The 21,749-nt window shown below is 37.7% G+C and overlaps 1 protein-coding gene and 1 long non-coding RNA gene across 3 annotated transcripts in view; one reads left to right on the plus strand and one right to left on the minus strand.

The window, feature by feature from the left end:
* Window positions 1–6,828: 6,828 nt before the first annotated feature.
* LOC136244955 (uncharacterized) lies at window positions 6,829–8,810 on the minus strand. Its single transcript, XR_010695671.1, has 3 exons — window positions 8,666–8,810; window positions 7,160–7,575; window positions 6,829–7,102 (listed from the first exon to the last, which is right to left on the minus strand). It is a non-coding gene; the product is annotated as an uncharacterized lncRNA (long non-coding RNA).
* Window positions 8,811–20,364: 11,554 nt separating this feature from the next.
* Window positions 20,365–21,749, plus strand: part of LOC136247287 (uncharacterized) — a 178,425-nt gene continuing 177,040 nt past the window's right edge. For both annotated transcript variants that reach the window (XM_066038905.1, XM_066038906.1), the window contains exon 1: window positions 20,365–21,235. In XM_066038905.1, coding sequence (XP_065894977.1) covers window positions 20,377–21,235 — 859 coding nt within the window. In that variant the 5' untranslated portion in view covers window positions 20,365–20,376. The remainder of the gene's footprint in view (window positions 21,236–21,749) is intronic.

The following is a 21,749-nucleotide window of genomic DNA, read 5'->3' on the forward strand; positions in this document are numbered from 1 at the left end:
TAGGCGATCGACTTTTCTTCACAAATTTCACCTTTTTATGCAGCGAAGAAAGGTAACAAAAGCTCGAACTTACCCAATTATTGATTCCCCTTTTCATGGCAAACATGATGGTGATACTTTCAGTTCCATACATCAATCTGTTAGTAAGTTACAACCATTTTAAAGTAGGCACCTGATATTTATTTTTCCCTATAGTTGCTGTAGAAATCAATTTTTCTGTTGTTGTTGCTACTTTGTAGGGCTGTAACTCGAAAAGCTATTAACATATGAGGCTGAAAATTTTCCAGATAGTACACTTGGCTAAATAGAATCATAAATATTAATTTTAATAAACAGGAATTCCAAAAATGCACTATTCGGTTGGATTTTTGCAGATCCTGTCACACATTTAACAGTGCTTAGCTGTATGTTGTAGGATGTTCTCTCAGGTGTGTCACAACTTAACAGAAGACAGTTATATGAATATATTAAGTAAACATAATTATGAAGTTTTACAAGAACCAACTGTTATTTTAGTCTCACCAGATCACTTGTAGCTAATTGGAGTAATAATACTACAATCCCTACAGATTCCAACTGACTGTATGAATTGGACTTTCGTTGGGCAGTGCCTTTTAATATACCAGTGTTAATTGAATTATTGAAATGGCTTTGGGAAAAGTGCATTATAATGACTGGTACTACGTGAACAATATTAATGGTCCCAATTATGCTATAGCTATAAATTTTTATTATTTGTAATTTGTGTGACTGTAGGCAGGGGCTAATCTAGGATTTCAGAATTGGGGTTCTAACAAGGGCATTTATAATGGTTAGTTTGCTAAGAAAGGAAACACTGGTTGATACAACTGCACTTTTATAATTCAGGTGTAACCAAAGCACCTTTAGGGGTGTCCAGTTGCATGTTTAAAAACAACTTCCTTCCGGTGTTAGAAAAGGGTGCTGTGGTGACACTTGGAGGGTGTAAATTGTAAAGAAGAGTACTAAGGTGCTGCAAGAAATATAGTACCAGAGTGTAAAGGTGCTACTATAAGGGGTGTAAATCCAGGGTGTATTGTGAGGTGCACTGCCTTCATTTTAATTTCCAACACTTTCGTGAGGGGTAAAATAACTTACTAATGATGCTGTATGTTCTAATAGGGTGACTGAGCTATTAAAGTATCTCAATCATGCACTTGCTACACATACAGTAGTTGGATTTTGTATTATAACTCAGTATCTTTTATTGCAAGGACTTTCAATGATGATTACTCCATCTACTATACTGGTTTACAGCTCACTCTTCTTAGAGGTTTGCCTGGTAGGTGGGAAAACTAATAATAATGTTTTTATTCATGAAACTTTATTGTGTAATTGTGACACAGGTCGGGTATTGTGTCGTATCTCCATGGTATTTATCTTGATTTCTTTCAAACCACAAAAAGGCACTCCTATGATGGTCACTTCCATGCATCTACACAGTGATTTCAGCTCATTCCTTCAAAGGGTTTACACTATGGCCATGACAGAAGTTTGATACTATTTTACGTGAATAATTGGTCATACCTCTGTGAATATTCCTACTAAACTTGGCACTGAGATTCACTTTAATGAGTCCTTTTAATGACCAAATATCAGCTTGATCTGAGTACATGCTTGTATGCTATGGCAGATTTTGCAAAGTATGCAAAAAGAGTAGAGGAAAAATGAAGAAAAATGTTAATATACTATGAGGTTCATACACTAATACACATGTTGACCTACAATCCTAGATAGGCAGCCATAGAGTGACAATTCCAGCTAAGTTCACATTTCTTGGAACTTATTTGTAATGATATAGATCAAATATCATCGTATAAGGATTCCTAGGAGGTATTTTATAGCGGAATCAATAACACTACTGAATAGTTATTTGTTCACACCTGAACAGTTTTACTTTTTCCTTTTGACTCCCTAAATTCCAATGATTTGGGTGAATCTTCTAGCTACTTGACCATTGATAAGTAAACAAGTATGTACAGGTTCTAGTTATATTACGGTACGAGTACGATATCGAAGTTATTACATGCGTCCAAGACAAAGCCGAGGACGAGTGTTAATAACTATGATATCATACAAGTAAACGTGGTATAACTGGCTTGTACCATCAAAGGAATCAAATTAACACATCAATACTGAAGCCACACAACTCGAGTTCAAACGAGTCCAGTAGGGTCGAATAGATGACTGAAGACTATAAGCGATGTCTCCATTTTGCCTTGGAATGTCTGACACAACTGCTGTGGAACTTCTCTTTCTTCATCAGAACCCAAGAATAGGGATTACAACTGCTGTGGAACTTCAGAAAATGCTCCAGAACCCAAGATAAAAAGGCTGTCACTTTCAAAAGAGAAAATCTCACCTTCGTCTCGCTTTAACAATACTGTTACTGAAGAAGTAACTAAATTTTCGAGGGATGTACTCCTCAAGAATACCACTAAGAATACTTCGTGGGCAGTTAGGATATTTAATGAATGGATCCAACTGAGAAACAAGCGCACAGAAGTAAAATACCCTAGCGATATTCTAGAGAAAGAGCATGACTGTGTTGTTTTGTGTGAGTGCCTGAAGCGCTTTGCGTCTGAAGCTAGAAGAGGAGATGGAAAGTCATATCCGCCTAAAACACTTTATCAGATTCTCTGTGGGCTGCTCAGGTATCTTTGACAGAGTCAAACAAACCTGCCAATTTGTTTGGACAGAAAGGACTTTAGATTTAAAGAGCTACACAGCACATGTGATTTTATATTTCAGTCACTCCATACACAGGGAGTTGGTACAAAGGTAAAGTCAGCTGAGGTTATTACAACAGAAGATGAAAACAACCTTTGGAAAAGTGGTGTTCTTACTACGAAAACACCTGACGGTCTTCAAAGAGCAGTGTTCTATTATGTTGGAAAGGTGTGCTGTTTACGAGGAGGAGGAGAACAGCATAATTTAAAGCCTTGACAATTCAAGCGACAAACCAATCCTGATATGTATTTGTACACTGAACGTGGATCAAAGAACCGCAATGGGGGATTTTATCAACTTGACATGCCTAATAAAACAGTGTCGATTTACAAGAATGTTTCTGTTGGGGAACATTGCTTGGTAACATTGTTAAATTTATATCTAAGCAAACTACCACAAAGTGCTGTCGACAGAGATGTGTTTTATTGTAGGTCCCTAGTGAAGTTTTCTGAAGAGGGACCGTGGTATTCTGAACAACCTAGAGGTGTCAACTATCTAAATGAAATGGTGAAAACAATGTTTAGTAAAGGTAATACTGAGGGGAAATTTACTAACCACAGTTTAAGGCTTCAGGAACAAACAGAATTGTTTCAAAAGGAAGTCCCAGAAAAAGTAATCCAGGAAATCACTGGACACCAATCACTAAAAGCTCTACGACAATATGAAAAGGCATCAAGTGTTCAGAAAAAAGCTGTGAGCAATATACTTACTGGTACTTCAAGTCAAAATTTTAATGCAGAAGTTGATAGGGTGATGAACACTAATGTCAGCAGTGCTTCACCTCCAGTATTGTTTACTAGCAGCTATAACAATTCTAGTGCTATCACTCCTGTACCAGAACCAATCTTCTCTTCAGTTGTTAACAGTAATGGTAGCTCTACCAGTGCCATCAGGCCATTAGTCTTCTCCCTGGTTATTCACAGTAATGGTAGTGGAACAATCAATTTCACTATCAACTTTGGAGAAAGGAGCATCCAAAGCATGCAGCCATCTGTCAGCTTACCTGCTGGTGATGAATTGTTACAGGGCTTAGATATAAAAAAAAGAATTTGTGAAAGATACATAGTTAAATTGCATGTGTGCAGGCACACTAGTTTGGGATTATAGCATGCGTGAATTTTATCTTGTAAGTGTAAATACAGTGTGCACATGATTTATTAACTATAATGATATCAATATGGGAAGCCAAATACATTAATTTTGCTTGTTTAAGGAGTTAATAGACTACAATTGACACCTCTTTGGTCTGTGTTCTCAACTGCCAGCCATGCATGTGTGCTATATAAGAAGCCAAATACATTTGCTTATCTGTCACTTGTTTTTTAAGGTATTAAAAGACTGCATGTTCTAAACTTCCAGCCATGCATGGTCTAACTACCAACCAGTGGTATATCTTAGTTAGACCATGGTAGAACCCTTTGATCTGCCCATGCAGCATGGTACAATTAGTTATATTTACTATGTGGTAAGAGAGTTCAGTGGTCTAGCATGATATTCAGTGAAATTTAAAATTGATCAGATGTACAGACATCTGCATGCCAGGCTGGTAGTTATTGTAGTCACTTTGTCTAATGTCTGTAATGACTTAAAAACTATAAGCTTAAAAACTTTAATGGCTCTACATAGATTAAATAGAGACCTAAACCAGTGACGATTCTAGACCTGACCTACAGGGGGGGCCCAGTAGGGAACAGCATAACTATTGTTGTTTGGCTATAGTATAAAGTAAAATTTTCAGGGGGGTCTGGGGGTGCAACCCCCAGACGCTGCAGGATTTTTGCAATTTAAAGGCTTGAAAACAGCCTAAAATTTGTTCTAAAAACATGAAAAATGCTAAAAATAACAATGCCAATCTATACAGCAACTTTTCCCCAAGATTTTTTAAAAGTTATTTTTTAACAGGGGGGGCCTTGGCCCCCCCTGGCCCCCCCCTTAGAATCGCCTATGACCAAAACAACACACTTCACCACAATTAGGCAGTTGAAATCCATGTAGCCACAACTATTTAATATATAGTTACAAGAACTACTGTATAATTGCATACTTCAAACTGTCATAATTTTGTGTGACCCAATTTTGGAAAACCATCCTTTTCTGCACGTTGGTCATTTTTCTCCTTTTTAGCTAAAATGAAGCACTGGGTGTTTATCTATCTTGTGTTAAAATTTTAGTTTGATATCAATGCATTGAGTTCTGTGAGTGATTAAGTGTGACAAATGGTGACAAATCACTTTGTTGAGAAATATTTCCATTCACACCATCTAAAATATATAAAAAGAGATTTCTGATACTTGTTCTTGGACCTTTGCTTCAATTAAATAACTCATATCATTAGTTTTATCCATTCCATAACCTGAACAAACCACCCAATATGTAAGTTAATTGCTGTCCCACACATGTAAAATTGCTACATGGCTTGATATAATCATTCATATATCCTAGGAAAAAAAGCTTTGAGTGTGAAACTTCACAGCAAGAAGGTTTTATAGTTACTTTATCCAAATGTACAAAAAAATTGTTTTTAATTGCTGAAACTTTCAAATGAGTTTTCCTGCAACTTTTTCATGTACAGAAAAGGATGCAGTTTTCAAAAATTGGGTCACATACAGTGTATTTGGATGAACACATATTGTTGTTTGTAAAAGATTTACAAAACTAATCCAAATTGCATATCATGCAGGCAAAATCAAACCAACAACACCAGTGGATAGCTACACTATTGTACTACTACTTTTTACCTTTAATACAACTCAAACTACTCATGGCTGGCTTAACAGATGTCTTTCCTGAGTGGTGTGGTGAGTTCGAATGGTGGTTTCTGGCCTTGTAAAGGACCTGGATTCAGTAGTTTACAGGTGGATGGCCTAGTAATGTTGCACATGAGTTTTTTCTGTTTATTTTGCTGCACATCAGCCACCAAGAAGTCAGCACAGCCTAGTAATTTTATGTCTGGGCTTCAAATGTAGAATAAACATGGTGGCTACAAACCGTTTACTCATAGGATATTCTGTTTACAAGACATATTATGTATTTGAACGCACACATGTTGTGAGAGCCACTATAGTGGCATTCGTGTTTAACAAAACACTTTTTATTAACTTTGGAGCCAAAGAGTTGTTGATGTCCACTAGTATATCTGTAGGTATAGGCAGCCTTCTTGTTTCACCACTTTTTAGCTATTCCCTTGTTTCACTACCTTTTCTTTTTGATCCCTAATACAATTTAAAATTCCTAATATTCTTCTTGTTACTTTATGTTGTAACTGCTTTGTTAAGAGTTCAAATATTTTGCAATGTATCTACTTTTAACTATGTATGATAAAAAAATGTTGGTATCCAGTTACACTATATATGTGATCTTAGCTACTCTGCCACATCATAGTAGAACCAGACGTCTGGTCTCCTACTAAGTCAGTAATGGTTGTCCATTGGCATGACCTTGCATGAGTAAAGCAGGTGCTCTTTTGTTTTGGAATTGGAGACCAGTCAGCAAATTTTCTAGAGCTATCCCTGTGTCTGTTTAAAGTGACACCATGAATGTTGTATAACTAAACATGTTTTACAGCCCCTGTGGTTTAGTGAGTTACTTTGAACAATGGAATAGGTTAAGGTTAGTAAAAATAGTTCTGTTTACATACTTAAAAGCAAAATCAACACATTAGCTTATGAGCTGCTGGAACCCATGCAGGATCAGCAACCATCAATCACATAATTAATCAGATTAACTATATAGCTCCAAGAAATATGACTACATACTTAGGACCATCCATATAAGGCTAAATATTTAACATCTGGTACTGTAGTTGTTGTTGAAGTTGATGGAAAAGCACATAATTACCCATAAAATGCCTGTTATCTTTCTTACAGCATTTTATTGTACTGACACAAGTACTGACAATCATTATAGAAAATAAAGTATAATATGTTGCGCAGAATAGTGTTTGTTTCCCTGACTCATCCCTGGCAACCAATGCTTTATTTGAAAGTAATTGTACATGTATATATTACTATAATTATCAGATTCCATTAAGTACTATCTCAGTGTATAATTATGTATACACACATAACACAATAACACAAATAAATACACACAAAACAAATCAACAATAAACATGAACCCACCTTTATTATAGTACTGTACATACAATAGTACACATGCTATCAACATAGCATTAAAGTACAATCTGTTAACATAAGTTAATATGAATCCACAAACTCTATGAGGTACATAGAGTTGGCTTACAATAACTAGGTAGGTAGCCATAGAGTGATAATTCCAGCTAACTTCACATTTCTTGGAACTTGTTTGTAGTGACATATATTAAATCAGATCAAATATCTTTATATAAGGATTCCTATGAGGGATTTTATAATGGAATCAATAACATTACTGAAGAATTGTTTGTTCACACCTGAACAGTTTTAGGTTTCCTTTTCACTCCCTACATTCCAATGATTCAGATAGTCAATGTTGTTACAGGGAACCATTTGTGACCAGGCCGGCAAAAACAGGGCATGTGGGCACAAACTACAGTCTGTCACACTACAGGTCATATCTCAGAACTGGAACAGAATATTTTCATTCTATGACTTGTATCATAAAGCCACTTAAATGCTTACTAAGAGCTGAATATTGCGTTGCCATAGCATAATGGTATAAAAAGTTATGAGTAATAGAAGTGTGAAAAAGTTGGCAAAAAGCATGTGCCCACATGCCCTCTTTTTCCAGGCCCAGTCACATTCTGTAAGAGCCCCAAGGGGGCCTCCAGGGGACTCATACAGTAGTAGCTGCCTCGGTTTCATAGCTACATTGTCCGCACATACGTAGCTACAAAAAAAACAATGTACAGCAGTGTAAATACATATGGAACCTGACACTATCCAAGCTCAATTCCATAGCAATGCAATGCAGCAAAACATCGCTTGTAATAAACTATATTTTATAAGATGCTTATGACAGTATGACTTTTACATTGATTGAGATATACTCTAATAGAATAGTCACCCTACAGTCACTCAACAGGCAAATATTCAATTGTGGTAGCTGTTAAAATCAGTCTGGAATAGGGTATAAAATTTTCCAATGTGGTATGAATTTTGCAGAAATCTCGGGTCTTGCTATAAAATTCAAACTTGAGACCAAGACACACGGTAGCTAGTGTGTCATGCGGTTCAGCTACAAACAAATCACCCTATAGAGACTTCAGTGGCTAATACTTTACTTGGAAGATTCATGACTTGAAAGCACAGGGCGCTTACAATGTCACATGATGATGCGGAGTCCAGAAGTATTAATTTCTACCTAGAGGCTGAAACTAAATGTGACTGGATTTTGAAAAACGATCCAAATCGCACATTAGAAGTTTTGAGATAAACAGCTTTAAAGAATTCAAGTCAGCATAACACCTTTCAGGCTACTTCCAGTACTTGTAGCTGCTTGTAGAGTCTCCCACCAGCTCTCCACAAAGGGCTGGAGGGGTGGGCAAGGGATAGACTTCAAAATGGAGGCAGACCACGATTGGAGTCCAGACACAAATTTACAGGGCTGTGCTGGCTCCTTAGTGGCTGATATGTAGCAAAATCAACACAAAAACGTCTGGTCAACATTACGAGGCTGTCCACCAGTAAACCAGTGATTCTTGCCAAGCCAGGTCCTTCACAAGACCGAAAACCACCATTAGAGCTCTACACACCACCCAGAAAAGACGTCTGTTGAAACCAGCGTCGATTAGTTTGAGTAGTAGTGAGAGTCAAAACTATTAGTACGATAATGTAGCTGTCCACTGGAGGTGTAAGTTTGATTTTGCCTGATGTGCGATTTGGATAAATCTGGTCACAAATAAAATTCTCACCAAACACGTACTCTATACCTAAAACACAGCCTAGCAAGCAAATGCAGGTCCCTCTAGCATTTTCACCTTCAATGACTGAGTAGGCTGGCCTCTTGAGTTCCAACCGGGCCTTGCAAACCCAAGTCCAGTCACTGCATATTCCGAGGGGTCCGACACTCTTGAAATCTCGTACGCTTCGTCAGAAATCACGAAATCACACACTCAAAAGAAATCAGAGATCACACTTTTTGAAAATAAAAATCGTAAAACTCCGTATATTTCCGTAAATTACGGACGAATTGAATTACGCGATATTATTAATTGGAACATAACAGAAGTGATTTAAGGCCCGAATCACTTGATCTGGCACTGGTTCGCTGCCAATCTCTAGAATTTTACAGCCCAAGCTGAGTCCACTAATGGTCAAAAGCTTCCATCACTGGAGCCATAGAATTTAGAGGCGCGTAAGCGCCTCTAAAATCTATGCTGGAGCTACACGAGTAATCTGAGAATCCATCTCGGAATCTTATTCAGTTTTAACTAGCAATTTAGGCTCTACTCGCAGCCACAAGTGACGGTACATCATAGTGACTGCATGGGTTAATGATGAAACGGGTAAACCATGTAGAAGGGCTGTAACGCAAAATTTGGTCCGGGGAAAAAATCGGTCCGGCCTGACCATTTTCAGTCGACCAAATTTAGTCCGCCCGGACCATTTTTAGCATCCGAAATTGGTCCGACCTGACCAAAATTGGTCCGGCCCAAACCTAGTTGGCCACATGCACTCCTGACCACCCGGACCAATATTGGTAGACCAAAATGGGTCCGGGTGGACCACTAACGCATGCAGCCAATGATGCATAGCTATAAGTTGTTTGTGACGGAACACTGCAGCCGACCGTAGCTATAGCTATTCTCATTTATCAATCTCGAATAATGAGCATTGCAGGCATTATTACTGCATGGATTTGTGCTTAAAAGGTTATCCAACAAGGGCACGGATCATTGCATGCATGGGATCAGTTATAGCTGCATTGGAGGTGCTTAAGATCGAGATATTCTAATAGAGCAGTCACCTATAACATTCATCACCAGGCATTGATCCAAAAATAAATGAAGGTGGGTGGCTACCCAGCTTAGCCCAGATTTTAAGTTGAGAGTCCAAATTTACATCAGGAAAGCTGACACTGTTGTTGTTTGGCTTGTACAGTGAAGCGCATGCACAGTAGCATGTGCACTGTGCTCTTATGCACATATAATGTCTGATCATGAGTTAACACTAATGGTTAGAACAATACATCTGTAACACCTGCATGTGTACATACTGCACATTCCTCTCTTTTGTATGTGATATGTAGGAGATGATAGCTTAGGTTTGCTCCATTAAATAACTAAATGTGAACTATCATCTCCTACTGATCACATGGTCCTATATACTGGTATAAACATTTCCTTAAAAGTTATAGCTATAATATTCCCTGTATACTTTTCACTACTTAACCAACTTTAAATTTTTACCAATTTTCACCTGTGCACATATACCAGTAGGAGATGCAATCACTGATCCAGAATAAACCAAGGTGGGTTACTGGCCCAGATTTTAAGATGAGAGCCTTGAATGTCTTGGTAGTTACATCAGGGAAGAAGGGCTGACAATATTATCATCTAGCTAGTACAGTGAAGCACATAGCTAGTAGCATGCCCTTGTGAACATAATAAGGCCAGGCAAACTTGATTAATTGTTTCTCATCCCCACCCGCATCCCTTTTTACCTCACCGCCTCTAATTTCATTGTTGCTGTTATCAATCACGTGCACACGTATTTTGATGTTAGGAAGGCTGGTTATCATTTTACAGCACAGCAAATGTCACTTGCACCTCAGAAAAGGTAGCTAATACATCAGTAATAGTTCTTAAAAGGTTTTAGTTAACCTTTATAACAGACAGCTTGATTTGGAGTATTTCTTTACTAATGAATAATGATAAATAACCTCCCACCCGCATGGAAATCTGAATTTTAGTGGATGAGAAACTAGTAATCAAGTTTTCCTGGCCTAATGTATTTGGTAATCCCAGTACAGGTTGATCATGAGTTAACACCAGTGGTTAAAACAAATTGTAATACACCTGTAACACGCAACACATACTGCACATTCCTCTCTGTCATATGTGATATGTAGGAGATGATAGTTTAGGTTTACTCCATTGAATAACTAAATGTGAACTATCATCTCCTACTCATGACTTGCCCCACAAGAAGAAACATCACCATAAAGGTTGTAGCTATAATATTCTCAGTATGCTTTTCACTACTTAGTCAACTTAAAATTTTGAGGCAGTCGCATTATTTCATGGCCTTAGGGTGAATTGCTGCAGACATAAAAGTAAAATTGACTCAGTCCTAAAAACAGACCCCATATTTTCCTTCAAAAAGTCCTCTACCTGGTGATAGTTAATATACTGCCCATGATCATAGATAAGTTCATGTATATTGCTACAATCTACTGTAAGGTTATAGCCAGCTAGCATTGGAATCTGATGCAATGCAGGGATTTAGTTCATGTTGATATAACGAAAGAGTGCATGTTCGTGATCAGTAATATTCAGCATTATTAAATAATGCATGTCTGATTGGCTGCAAGGCTATGCATGGTGGGTGGCTAGCCACCCCATCCACCCCCTCTGGATCAGTCCCTGAGATGATATGTGTAGCTGTTTATAACAATGAATGCATGGGTATTCCCAGATTAATAAAGAACTGACCAAGGGTCAGAATTAACAAATTAAATTCTGAGCTAGCTATATGTAGAAGTTGAAGATAAGACATGTTTTAATGATAGATTTTATAATTGTCTACCATCCTCAAGTATAAGTGATCCAGCATAGGCTGGTGATTTCCGTCATGTTGCTATAGTTGTTTGTCATAATCAACACTAACAGGCTGGATGAAAGATTCAACCAAACACTGCAGAGCCGATGATGCTTGTGAAGTTTATTGAGCATGTAAAAATATACTTGGGAAGAATATCTTGATGCCTGTGTTTTTGCATACAACATTACACACCAAGAGTCCAGTATTGACCATGCATTTGAGTTGATGTATGCCAGAAGAAAACCTCTACTTCCCACTAGGACAGCTATAGCTACTGACATGGAAAAGAAGAATGCAGGACTTTTATCATCTCACACTGCTTTAAATTAAAATTAAAACAGCATTAATTTTGCGACTATGTTCATCGCTGCATATAGCTATGACATGGAATTTAGTTTCTAGCTACTAACCCGTATATCAACTCGGGAAACGAACCATCTAGTTATGACAAACTCCTGGACCAACATTTATAAGTAAATTTATATTATTGGATGTATATCAGCACATTGCTGTCTTTCCAATATAATATAATCATAATCATAAACTATACGCTACTCATTTATATAGTTTCCAGGCTAAGTCGGCTGCAGTGATCCGTCACAAAAAACTTAGCATGGACCGACCTGTCCACACACCCGCGGACCAACCAAAATCGGTCCAAGTGGTCAGGGGGTGCATGAGCCCAACCAAGTTTTGGCCGGACCAATTTTAGTCAGGCCGGACCAATTTTGGATGCCAAAAATGGTCCGGCCGGACTAAACTTGGTCAACCAAATTTTGTCCGGCCGGACCAGTTTTGGTATCCAAAATCGGTCCGGCCGGACCGATTTTACCCGGACCGATATTTCTGTGACAGGGCTGCAAACTATAAGCACACTTTTGCAAAGCAAGTAGTTTCCAGCATTAGCTTCAGGACAAATAATTATGCAGCTTGTCTAGAAAATATGTATGTCAGTACTGGTTAGTAACTAGCTACTAGGTGTAACTTTTCAAAGATTAGCTCACATAATAATTATGATTCTGCTTGTTCAGCTGACCCACTAAACATCTTTACATAACTCGCAAGCAAACATTTCATATAAAACAATCCTGGCATACACAATGAAGACCATGGATGTATCCAGATCAGTTGACTGTGTACTTAGGTGTTTCCTGCCACTGTGGTTGTTGGTCAATATGAAATGAGATCAGGGTTGTTAACAGAGAGCCATTCCAGTTTTCAATACCATTGTGAAGGAAGGGATGTGCACGTTACTGATGTTAGCAGAGATATTGTTTATGTCAACTTTCAGGTGTGATTTAATCTATTGTGTATTATAAAACTGGTAGGTAATACATACAAGTAGCTATCTTTCTGCATATAGCTAAGTCAGCTTCATGCAGATTAAATACATCACATATTGATCAGATAAGGTTTATAAGTTCTGCTAAATTTTGCAAGTATGTTCATTGCTGGCAATGCATCATACTAGTTTGCATTATATTATCTGAAGAACTGATAATGCAGGATGCATTGGAGCTAACAGTGTATAGCACACAAATTTTACGGAGAACAATTACCTAATCAGTGACTTTATGGAAATACAATGCCAAAATGGTCCTCAGACACTATGCTCTTTGCTCAGAGGACATTATAGATTTTGTTTAGGTTTTATAATGTAGTTAAGTAGGTGTAGCTTGTAAGTAGTTTAGTTTATTGTAATTATAGTGTGGTAGTTTGTAATTTGCTAGTCTTTGTATTCTTTTGTGCTTAACTTTTCTGTGTACTTGTTTGTTATCTATTTTTGTAAATAATTTTACACCTTTTTCATTACCTAATCATTACTGATTGAGTCCAAGTCTATCTCCTACCAAAGATACTGTTTTAAATTCATCATAGCTCAGTGATAAAAGTGTAACTGGACCCACTGATGACACGCAACCATGTAATAGTAACCAATTCCAATATACTTATTAATAATTAATCACATGTATCACCATCAGCTACTTTTATTATTATTATTGCTGGGCATGCATGCCGATGCATGTGCCAAGGGGACGTGAGTAATGCTACAAGGAAAAAATACACAAGATAACAACAGTACTGCTTTATTATATCTACCGGTAAAGACGATACTCGACAATGCCTAACATTGCCTATACCATTTTTACTTTACAGCACAAGTATGTAGTAGCTTTTTGATAATGCATGCTTTCTGACTCAATCACGGAAGTTGGCAAATTATTCCAGTCGATGACAGCTCTTGGAAAGAAGGAATGCCGGTTCATGTAGCTAAGTACCTGGATGAAGTGGTAAGGGTAGTGGTGTCTAGTTGAACATTGTGTGGCTAAGAGGATAATGGTATTGATAGGCTGCAGATAAGTCGTGGATTGCCTCGTAAAAATGCCGGCGGCTAGCTATAATTAGGCCAGTGCGGCATTCCCTGATCCACGCCTATTATTTTTTTACCCTTGTTAGAATATAACTTATGCACGAAGTTCTGGGACGGCTTCTATTCATTTTTAGACAGCCTCTTTACACTGTTAGCTTGCCTGTTAATCATCAGCACTACCGTACGACCACAACCACAAACCATCACCGCTACTGGTGCCTGGAATCATCTCAGCCAGACGGCTTTGGCCCCAGCATCTTTGCTTACGAACTAGACTCTAGTGAAGATATAACTTTTACCATCCAGTTTACTGATGACGAAGCTTCTGGACCTGTTCTAGCTCCATGAGTCAACAATGGTGAAATCACGAAATCAAAATTGAAATCACGAAATCACAATTGAAATCATGAAATCACTAATGAAATCATTGATCTCAGAGAAATCACTATGATTTCGAAATCTCGTACGCCCTTCTAGAAAGTGGCGGACCCCCCGCTTGCACATGCTCCGCCACTTGGCGAGTCTTCTAAGCCATGCTCGATAGAAATCACTGCTCGATAGAAATCACTTGATAGCACTGGGTAGTCCGAGGAGTAGTCACTTTAAGCCCCTTGAGTCACTTATCAAGCAAGGACAACGATTCCGTCCTCGAACGCTTCAATTGACAGTGCAATTAAGTACACCTGTCTCTTCTGAAGTTCCTCTGATCTCCTGTCAGCTACTCTCTTAGGTGTTTCCTGCACAATAATTAGCAAAAACTCGAGGTAAAAACATCTTAGAAATTAGAATTATAATGTATTTATATATACTTAAATATTGGGACTTCAGTACACAATTTAGGGATTTTGCGTGGGCGTTGGCGACCCCTCGCTTTGGACTATACGTCCGTATACCTTAAGATAATAGGTTGGATGGACTAAACCACGGAATGGAACGCTATCTCAAATCGAAGCTTACAACTTGCCATTGCTGAAACTACCCTGACAAGTTGTCAGTGACATCCCCAGCGCGGGGGTTAACCATAAGATAAAACAATTAAAGGATCAATTGTGGGTTCTTGCTGGTTGGCATTAGTAACGGAGTATTAACTGTGGGATTAGCTGTCTCAGTGACGTTCATCCATGGTTCATCTACGGATATATCAAGAAGAGTACCAAAGTTAATAGTATGTAAGCTGTTTTTTTTTTTTTTTGCTTATTTAGACTTAGAGAACAATCTGGGCTGGCTTTTCAAGTCATAGAACAGTATACTAAATGTATTTTTTAATTTAAAAAATTATTTTACGATAAAACAGTACATAATGAGCAAATACAAGTGAACTTAAATATGAGCCTCAGCAACCAGCATAGCAATCGGTGCCTCAGCAATGTGACAATGCAAACTGGACCTGGCACTGCAAATGTACATAATTGCAGATCTCAACAAAGAGAAGCTTAATTTACATCTCAGCCATCCCATCACTATTACATAAGAAAGGCTGTGCTTTGCACTCAAAAGGTTGACCAATCTTTTATAAAACTGAGTACATAGCAGCATCACCCATTCCACCAGTAGTGGTGAAAATTAAGGGAGTAAATGAGGCATTCTCTACTTCATGAACCCGTTGTTGGTATACTAAATGTATACTACAAATAAAGCAACCAGGAAGACACTGGTGACAGGAAAGAACCAGCTGAATTAAAACTTGATGAATTTTGTACGGTGTGTGAGGAGCAGATTATTTTGGCTGATACCGCAAGGGCCAAGGAGGCTATATTCTGCAAACATCATTAAAGTGCATGCATGGAGTTATTAACAGCTGGTGCAGTGGAGTAATGCCAGGTGTATTCAGTAGTGAGCTGATTTTTTCTGCTGCACAAATTCATGGATGAGTCTAACTGCTATCCTTAAATGCCAAAACCCAGATCAATCATATCCCAATTAAGCCTTCCTTACATGTGATACCATGCCCATAGCTGCCAGGAAAATGTGATTTGGACCAATATACATATGTGATTTCAATGTATCTTGTCAGACCTGAAGTGGAATACTCACATTAATTACATACCACCTAAGAATCTTAGGATTTCTTAAGTGTAACATTTCACATGCTTCACTTCATACAAAACAGGTTAAATGTGTTCGTCTATTTCCAAGCGGTTTCTTGTCCATGATAATACAGTGGGATTACATGTATTTCTTACAAAGCGGGCTGCTCTGTGTTGGATCTACTAATATATAGTTGAGATTTCAAGGTAGATTTCCAATGTACCAATACTGTTGTAGCATGTTATAGTGGAGGACAAATGAACACAGTAATGCTAGATTATTATACAAATTATTCACAATATCCCATTTTGGTTTCTACCTCCACTTTGCAACATAGTCAAGAACAAGAAATTATCACCCTATTAATCTCCAACCACTGTAGACCTCATCAGTCTTTGTTTTTCTATCTACAATTGTGCTTTGGAATAATTCATATTATCAAGTATGTAAATCTATAATTTAATTGTACTAATTTTATTCATTTGTCTATGTTTTCTTTACTTTCCTTTAAAGTTGTACAGTATAAGTAAACAAAATACAATTTCTCCCATCTTATTCTATTGAGTTAATTACGTATTTGTATTAAGGTTCAAACTTGAGAAAATATAAAGAAAAATATGTTATACAGTCAGTTTGCTTTTGGATATTTAATGTCTCCAACTGCAAATTCTATGAATTTCATCACTGGTCATCTGAACAATCTGAAAGTGATACCTCACTTAATCTACTGTACACTGTAAAAAATTAGTAGTGAAGTTCACTACTAATTTCTGCCACAATACTCACTATTTTTGTGTATTGACATTCACTACTTGTGTAGTGACGTTCATTACTTTTGTAGTGACCTTCACTACCTTTTTGTAGTGACCCTCACTACATTGTAGTGAATGTCACTACACAAAAATTGTAAGTATTGTGGTAGTAGTGACATTCACTACGTTTAGTAGCGACCTTCACTAGTTAGTTTTTACTGTGTATATTCTGTTTATTAGATTAAATAGTCATGATCACCTAGTCGGCCTTTTCCTGTCACCAATAACTTTCTAGTTATCTTTTCTGCGGACATTATGCTCTGAAACTGAGTGGTCTTCTAAACAATTTATCTTGTCAAGATCAGCAGAAACAACTGACATCCAATCGGCTACTGTATTGTAGTAACAAAACTTGCCTTGGTCATGCAATAAATGAATCAAAGAGACCTGCTTGATATATCAGGATGGAGAACAATCACTGCATGAGACGACTATCAATATTGATCACTATTCTATTGCATTTTCCTGGAGGTCCCACTGATAAAATGCAATTCCAGTGATGATAACCAAGATGCAAGATTTGGTTTAGCAAAGCATTCCATTCTGTAGAATAGACCCTATCCTGGATTTAACTCACTATTGAGATATCTGGCATTAGTCCACTGCACTGTTAATAAATTGTTGTTTACAATATAGCCTCTTGTGGTATCTAAATGTTTGCTCCTCACACACTGCACAAAACTCTGAATTGATTCAGCTTGTCACCATACTTATTGTAGCTACATAGCTATTGATTTATGCCGAATAGAAAGGCTGGACCCGAGACTGTATATTCTAAAGTCAAAGTATAGCAAAAACAACTCATACTAGTAAAACCAAGTAATGCTTTAAGTTTCCTACTTGATACATCCAAAGATGAACACACTGAGTCAGCTAATCTCACAATTAGTATTTCGTTACTAATTACAGCCAACAAGAACCCAAAATCGATCCTTAAATTATTGCAGTATAGAAAACAACTCATATACTAGTAAAAACAAGTAATGCTTTAAGTTTCCTACTTGATACATCGGAAGATGAACACACTGACTCAGCTAATCCCAATTCGTTACTAATTACAACCAACAAGAACCCACAATCGATTCTTGAAGCATTGCTATCTTTCTTGGGGTACGTTTGGGTACCTACTAGAGGTGCCACCAATAACTTATACAGCAATGATAAGTTGCAAGCTTCAATTTGAGAAAGCATTCTGTTCCATAGTTTAGTCCATCATTCCATTCTGTTCCATAGAATAGACTACCGTGGCCCTAAATGTTGTGTCATTCACCAATATCTAAGCAAAAACATCTATGGGTCAACATTTATTAAGATTTAACTTCAGCTAGAAATCAGGGAGGACGGGAGTGCCATTGGGGCCGGAATTGAAAAAAATCTATGCAATGATCGACAATACCCATGCGACGGTAGACAATAATTATGCGAATATAGACGATTACCTATGAGACATTTTAAAAAAAATTATTTATTTATTAATTTGTTGATTAGCAAAACTCATCAAGGGTACAACGCTAATGTACAGAAATCATGTGTAGTGGCTAATTAACAATGAGATAAATAATCTTTAAAGGAATCTAAATCACAATTAAGTCTTCAATGTTCAAGTTATTCCAGTCCTGGATTGTCCTTGGCAAAAAGTGATGCGAAGATTGACAATAATCAGAGGGTTGGCTGTATGTATGCTGTCCGGGGGTTGGCTGTATGTATGCTGGCGGTCCATGTGGTGATTTTTATGTCTGTGTGGGCTCTGTATGTTTAGCTACTTTTGTCTGCTTTTTTTATTTATAAATCAGATTAAGTTTGACTTCAAGCTAGAGATCAAGGAGGATGGGAGTGCCATTAGGGCCAGAATTAAAAAAAATTAATAGATTTAAAAATTAAAAAAAATAATATATATATATATTAAAGACAATCACGTGATCGACTAGATGGTAAGATGCCGGACAAAGATGATAGACTAATGTGAAGGAAGCACCTGACCTTCAGATGTTGTAAGGTCAAGTGCTCCAGTCACTACTGGGCTGCCACGGATGAATCTAGCTCCATGTAGGCACCGCAGCAAGGAAAAATTTATGGAGAACCTCAGCCAAGACTTCACCAAACTCTAGGGCTGTTCCCTCTTTGCAGAGAGCAGGAAAGCAATTCTCTTATAAATAGTAGTAGCAGCACTACCCATTCCCCCAAAGGTGGAAAACACCAAAGGGGTGAACGAACCCATTTCTACCTCACAAACTCTTTGCTCATACCATCTCTGTTTCCCTCGATCAAATTGTCTATAGATAGAAGCAACAACAGTGTCACGGTAGCTGTAAGCAGTTGGATTAAACACTCTTGCATCAATAAAGCCCTTTGATGTAGACAACCCCAAAATCCTCAGGAGCTAACGTCTCAATGACCCTCATCATCAACATTCGCTATTGCATACTGAAGATTCTCACCAGTCAGTCTCTGCAATACCAAGTCAATGGCAACATCATGGCATACCTCAGACAGAACAGTCGCAGTAAAGTCCCTAAGTTCATAATATCAGAACACATAGGGCAGATAAAGTCTATATCATCATGCTCCCGCATACGTTTCCACGAGATTGTGTAATACCAACACAATCCACATGATACCAGATCTTACAGTTTAGTCCTTTAGAGTCACAACAAATCATAAGCCTGCCGTCATCAGGCTACTGACATGAACACCAAAGTTTAGAAGAGTCGTTCACCACGGAGCGTAGTGGAAGTAGCAGCTGTACGTTACTTAGTTTTTTATTTATTATTTTTTAACCCGGGCTTGATGGACTGCCCTTGCCTACCACCCCCAGCACAAAGAAAGGCACGTGCTGGACAACTGTAAAAGACAAAAGGAAAACAGAGTAATGCAGCCAGCATGTTACTCTGACAAGCGGGGCTGTGCGTTACTTAGAGTGACGCATCTTTAATTAAGAATTATGTAACCTTCAATAATTCTAATACCAGATCATCAAATATCAAACTACATCACAAAATTTTAAGTAATTCAATATGTGCCAATTCTTATTTTTATAGACTTCCCAGATTATGGAATTCTCTGCCAGTAATTGACCTTACCCTCTCCTTCAACACAATTAAGAAACAGTTAAAGAGCTATTTATGGGAACATTTTTAAAGCAATTTTAATTCAAATAATAAATGTACTTTCCATTTCGCATGTCCTTGTTGTAACTGTGCTAAGCTCCCCAACCCTTGTAACTATCATTTATTGTAATAACTAGTTTTATAGGTTTTTGGTAATTAAGTTAAGTATAAGTAGTTAGTTTTTTAGGCATCTGGCATTGATTGTCATTTGTCCTTCAGATCACCTTTCCAATCATACTGTCTTATTATTGTACCTACCATCCTTGTAATTTTGCTGTGTATCTGTAAAGCAATGAAATAATAAATAATAATAATAATTAAGGCCCGACTCGACGTCTGGCACCTGAAAAGACCGCCATAAGAAGCACAGAACGGGAAATTAGCAATAGACAAAACCACCGTAGAAAACCATGCTATAGTAAAAAGAAGCAGCACCAAGGAGAGCTCGTTTTCAATACACCACGTGATCAAAGTTGTTGACTAAGGGACGGTCTATAGCTGCAAGCATGCACACTTACACTTGCCATTGCAATTATAGAACTTCACCATTGATAAAACCAAACAGTAGCTTAAATATATAACTAGTTGCTATTCATACCAGCTGTTTGATGATGTCTGGTTCTCAATATTCATATGACAAAGAGTGCATAGGCATCGCTTTATTAGTTGGGAATGATTACATTGGTACTGCCCAAAACGAACTGCGCAACACCCACCATGACGTTGATCAACTGGGAAAAATTCTTGAGAGTTTTAAGTATTTTGTGTACAAGGAAACAAATATTTCTAAAGATAAAATGTTCGAAGTTTGCAAGTTAATTGCGGAGCACGCAAAATGCAAACGAATCATTGTTTATTTTTCTGGGCACGGTCGTGATGATGAACTATTGTTTCACCCAAAGAATAAACGAAAATCCGACGTGTGTCCTTCAGTGAAATTGGAAACAATCATCAACTTATTCAAGCCTAACAAAGCAAATAATCCTGAACTTATCAACATTTCTAGAGTATTCCTTGTTGACGCATGTCGAGGAGGTTTGGAAGAGAAAGTTTATTCACCTGAACATCATAATAATATGAAGAGAAGAAACAGCTTTAGTACTATAGATCGTCCCAAAGATAACGATCCGGAAGCAGAAGAAAAACAAGAAAATCAGCGTTATCCGAACAATGGGAACATTCTTATAGGCTATTCCTCAACACCCGGTTTCATTTCATATCTTGATTTCAGAATAAAAAAAGATAGGTTCATGCATGGAAGTATATGGACGAACATATTCATTCTGGAATTGATAGTGTCGGATAGAAATGTGAAAGTTATACTTGAAGACGGCGTTGCAAAGCGATTAGAAAAGCTACACAGGCATAAAAAGGATTTCTGCATAACACCTTCTGTAAGTATTCGTGGAGTGTTTGATGACTTCTCTTTTCTAAGTGATGCTAAAAGAGGTCCATTAACCATTGAAGGTAATTGCTTGGCTAACTAGGTAAAAGTAGTTATAATTAACGCCACATCAACTTCAGTTGTTTAGTGTCATCAATGTAATTGCTTAATAGCTATATAATTTTGTGACTCACTGAGCGCAAACCCGACTTGTTTGCGTTCGCCTTGAATTTCATTTTATGACATTTTTGTAGTCTAGAGGGGAAAACTAATGCCCCCCCCCCTGTTAAAAGTTTTAGCCATTTCTAGTAAGTGGTTTCCAAGCCCGTACCTGGTTATTTTAAACTGGAAGTTTTATTTTTGGCAGTGGATATCCGTCTGCCAATCACGTGAATAAAAAAAACTTAGACAAAAAAGAGTCCCAAACGAAGACCATGACCGGTCAGAGAATCGAACCCGGGACCTCCGGTGCGTTAGGCAAGGATCCTAGCAACTGTGCTACGTGGCTTCAAGCTACCTACCTCTCTTAGTTTCTACCTTACATACGTCATTCAAGAAGAAACCTGTATAAGAAGAATGTCCAGTGAAAAAGAAACC

This window comes from Dysidea avara, chromosome 2 (assembly GCF_963678975.1).
Source record: "Dysidea avara chromosome 2, odDysAvar1.4, whole genome shotgun sequence".
NCBI classification, from domain to species: Eukaryota; Metazoa; Porifera; class Demospongiae; order Dictyoceratida; family Dysideidae; genus Dysidea; species Dysidea avara.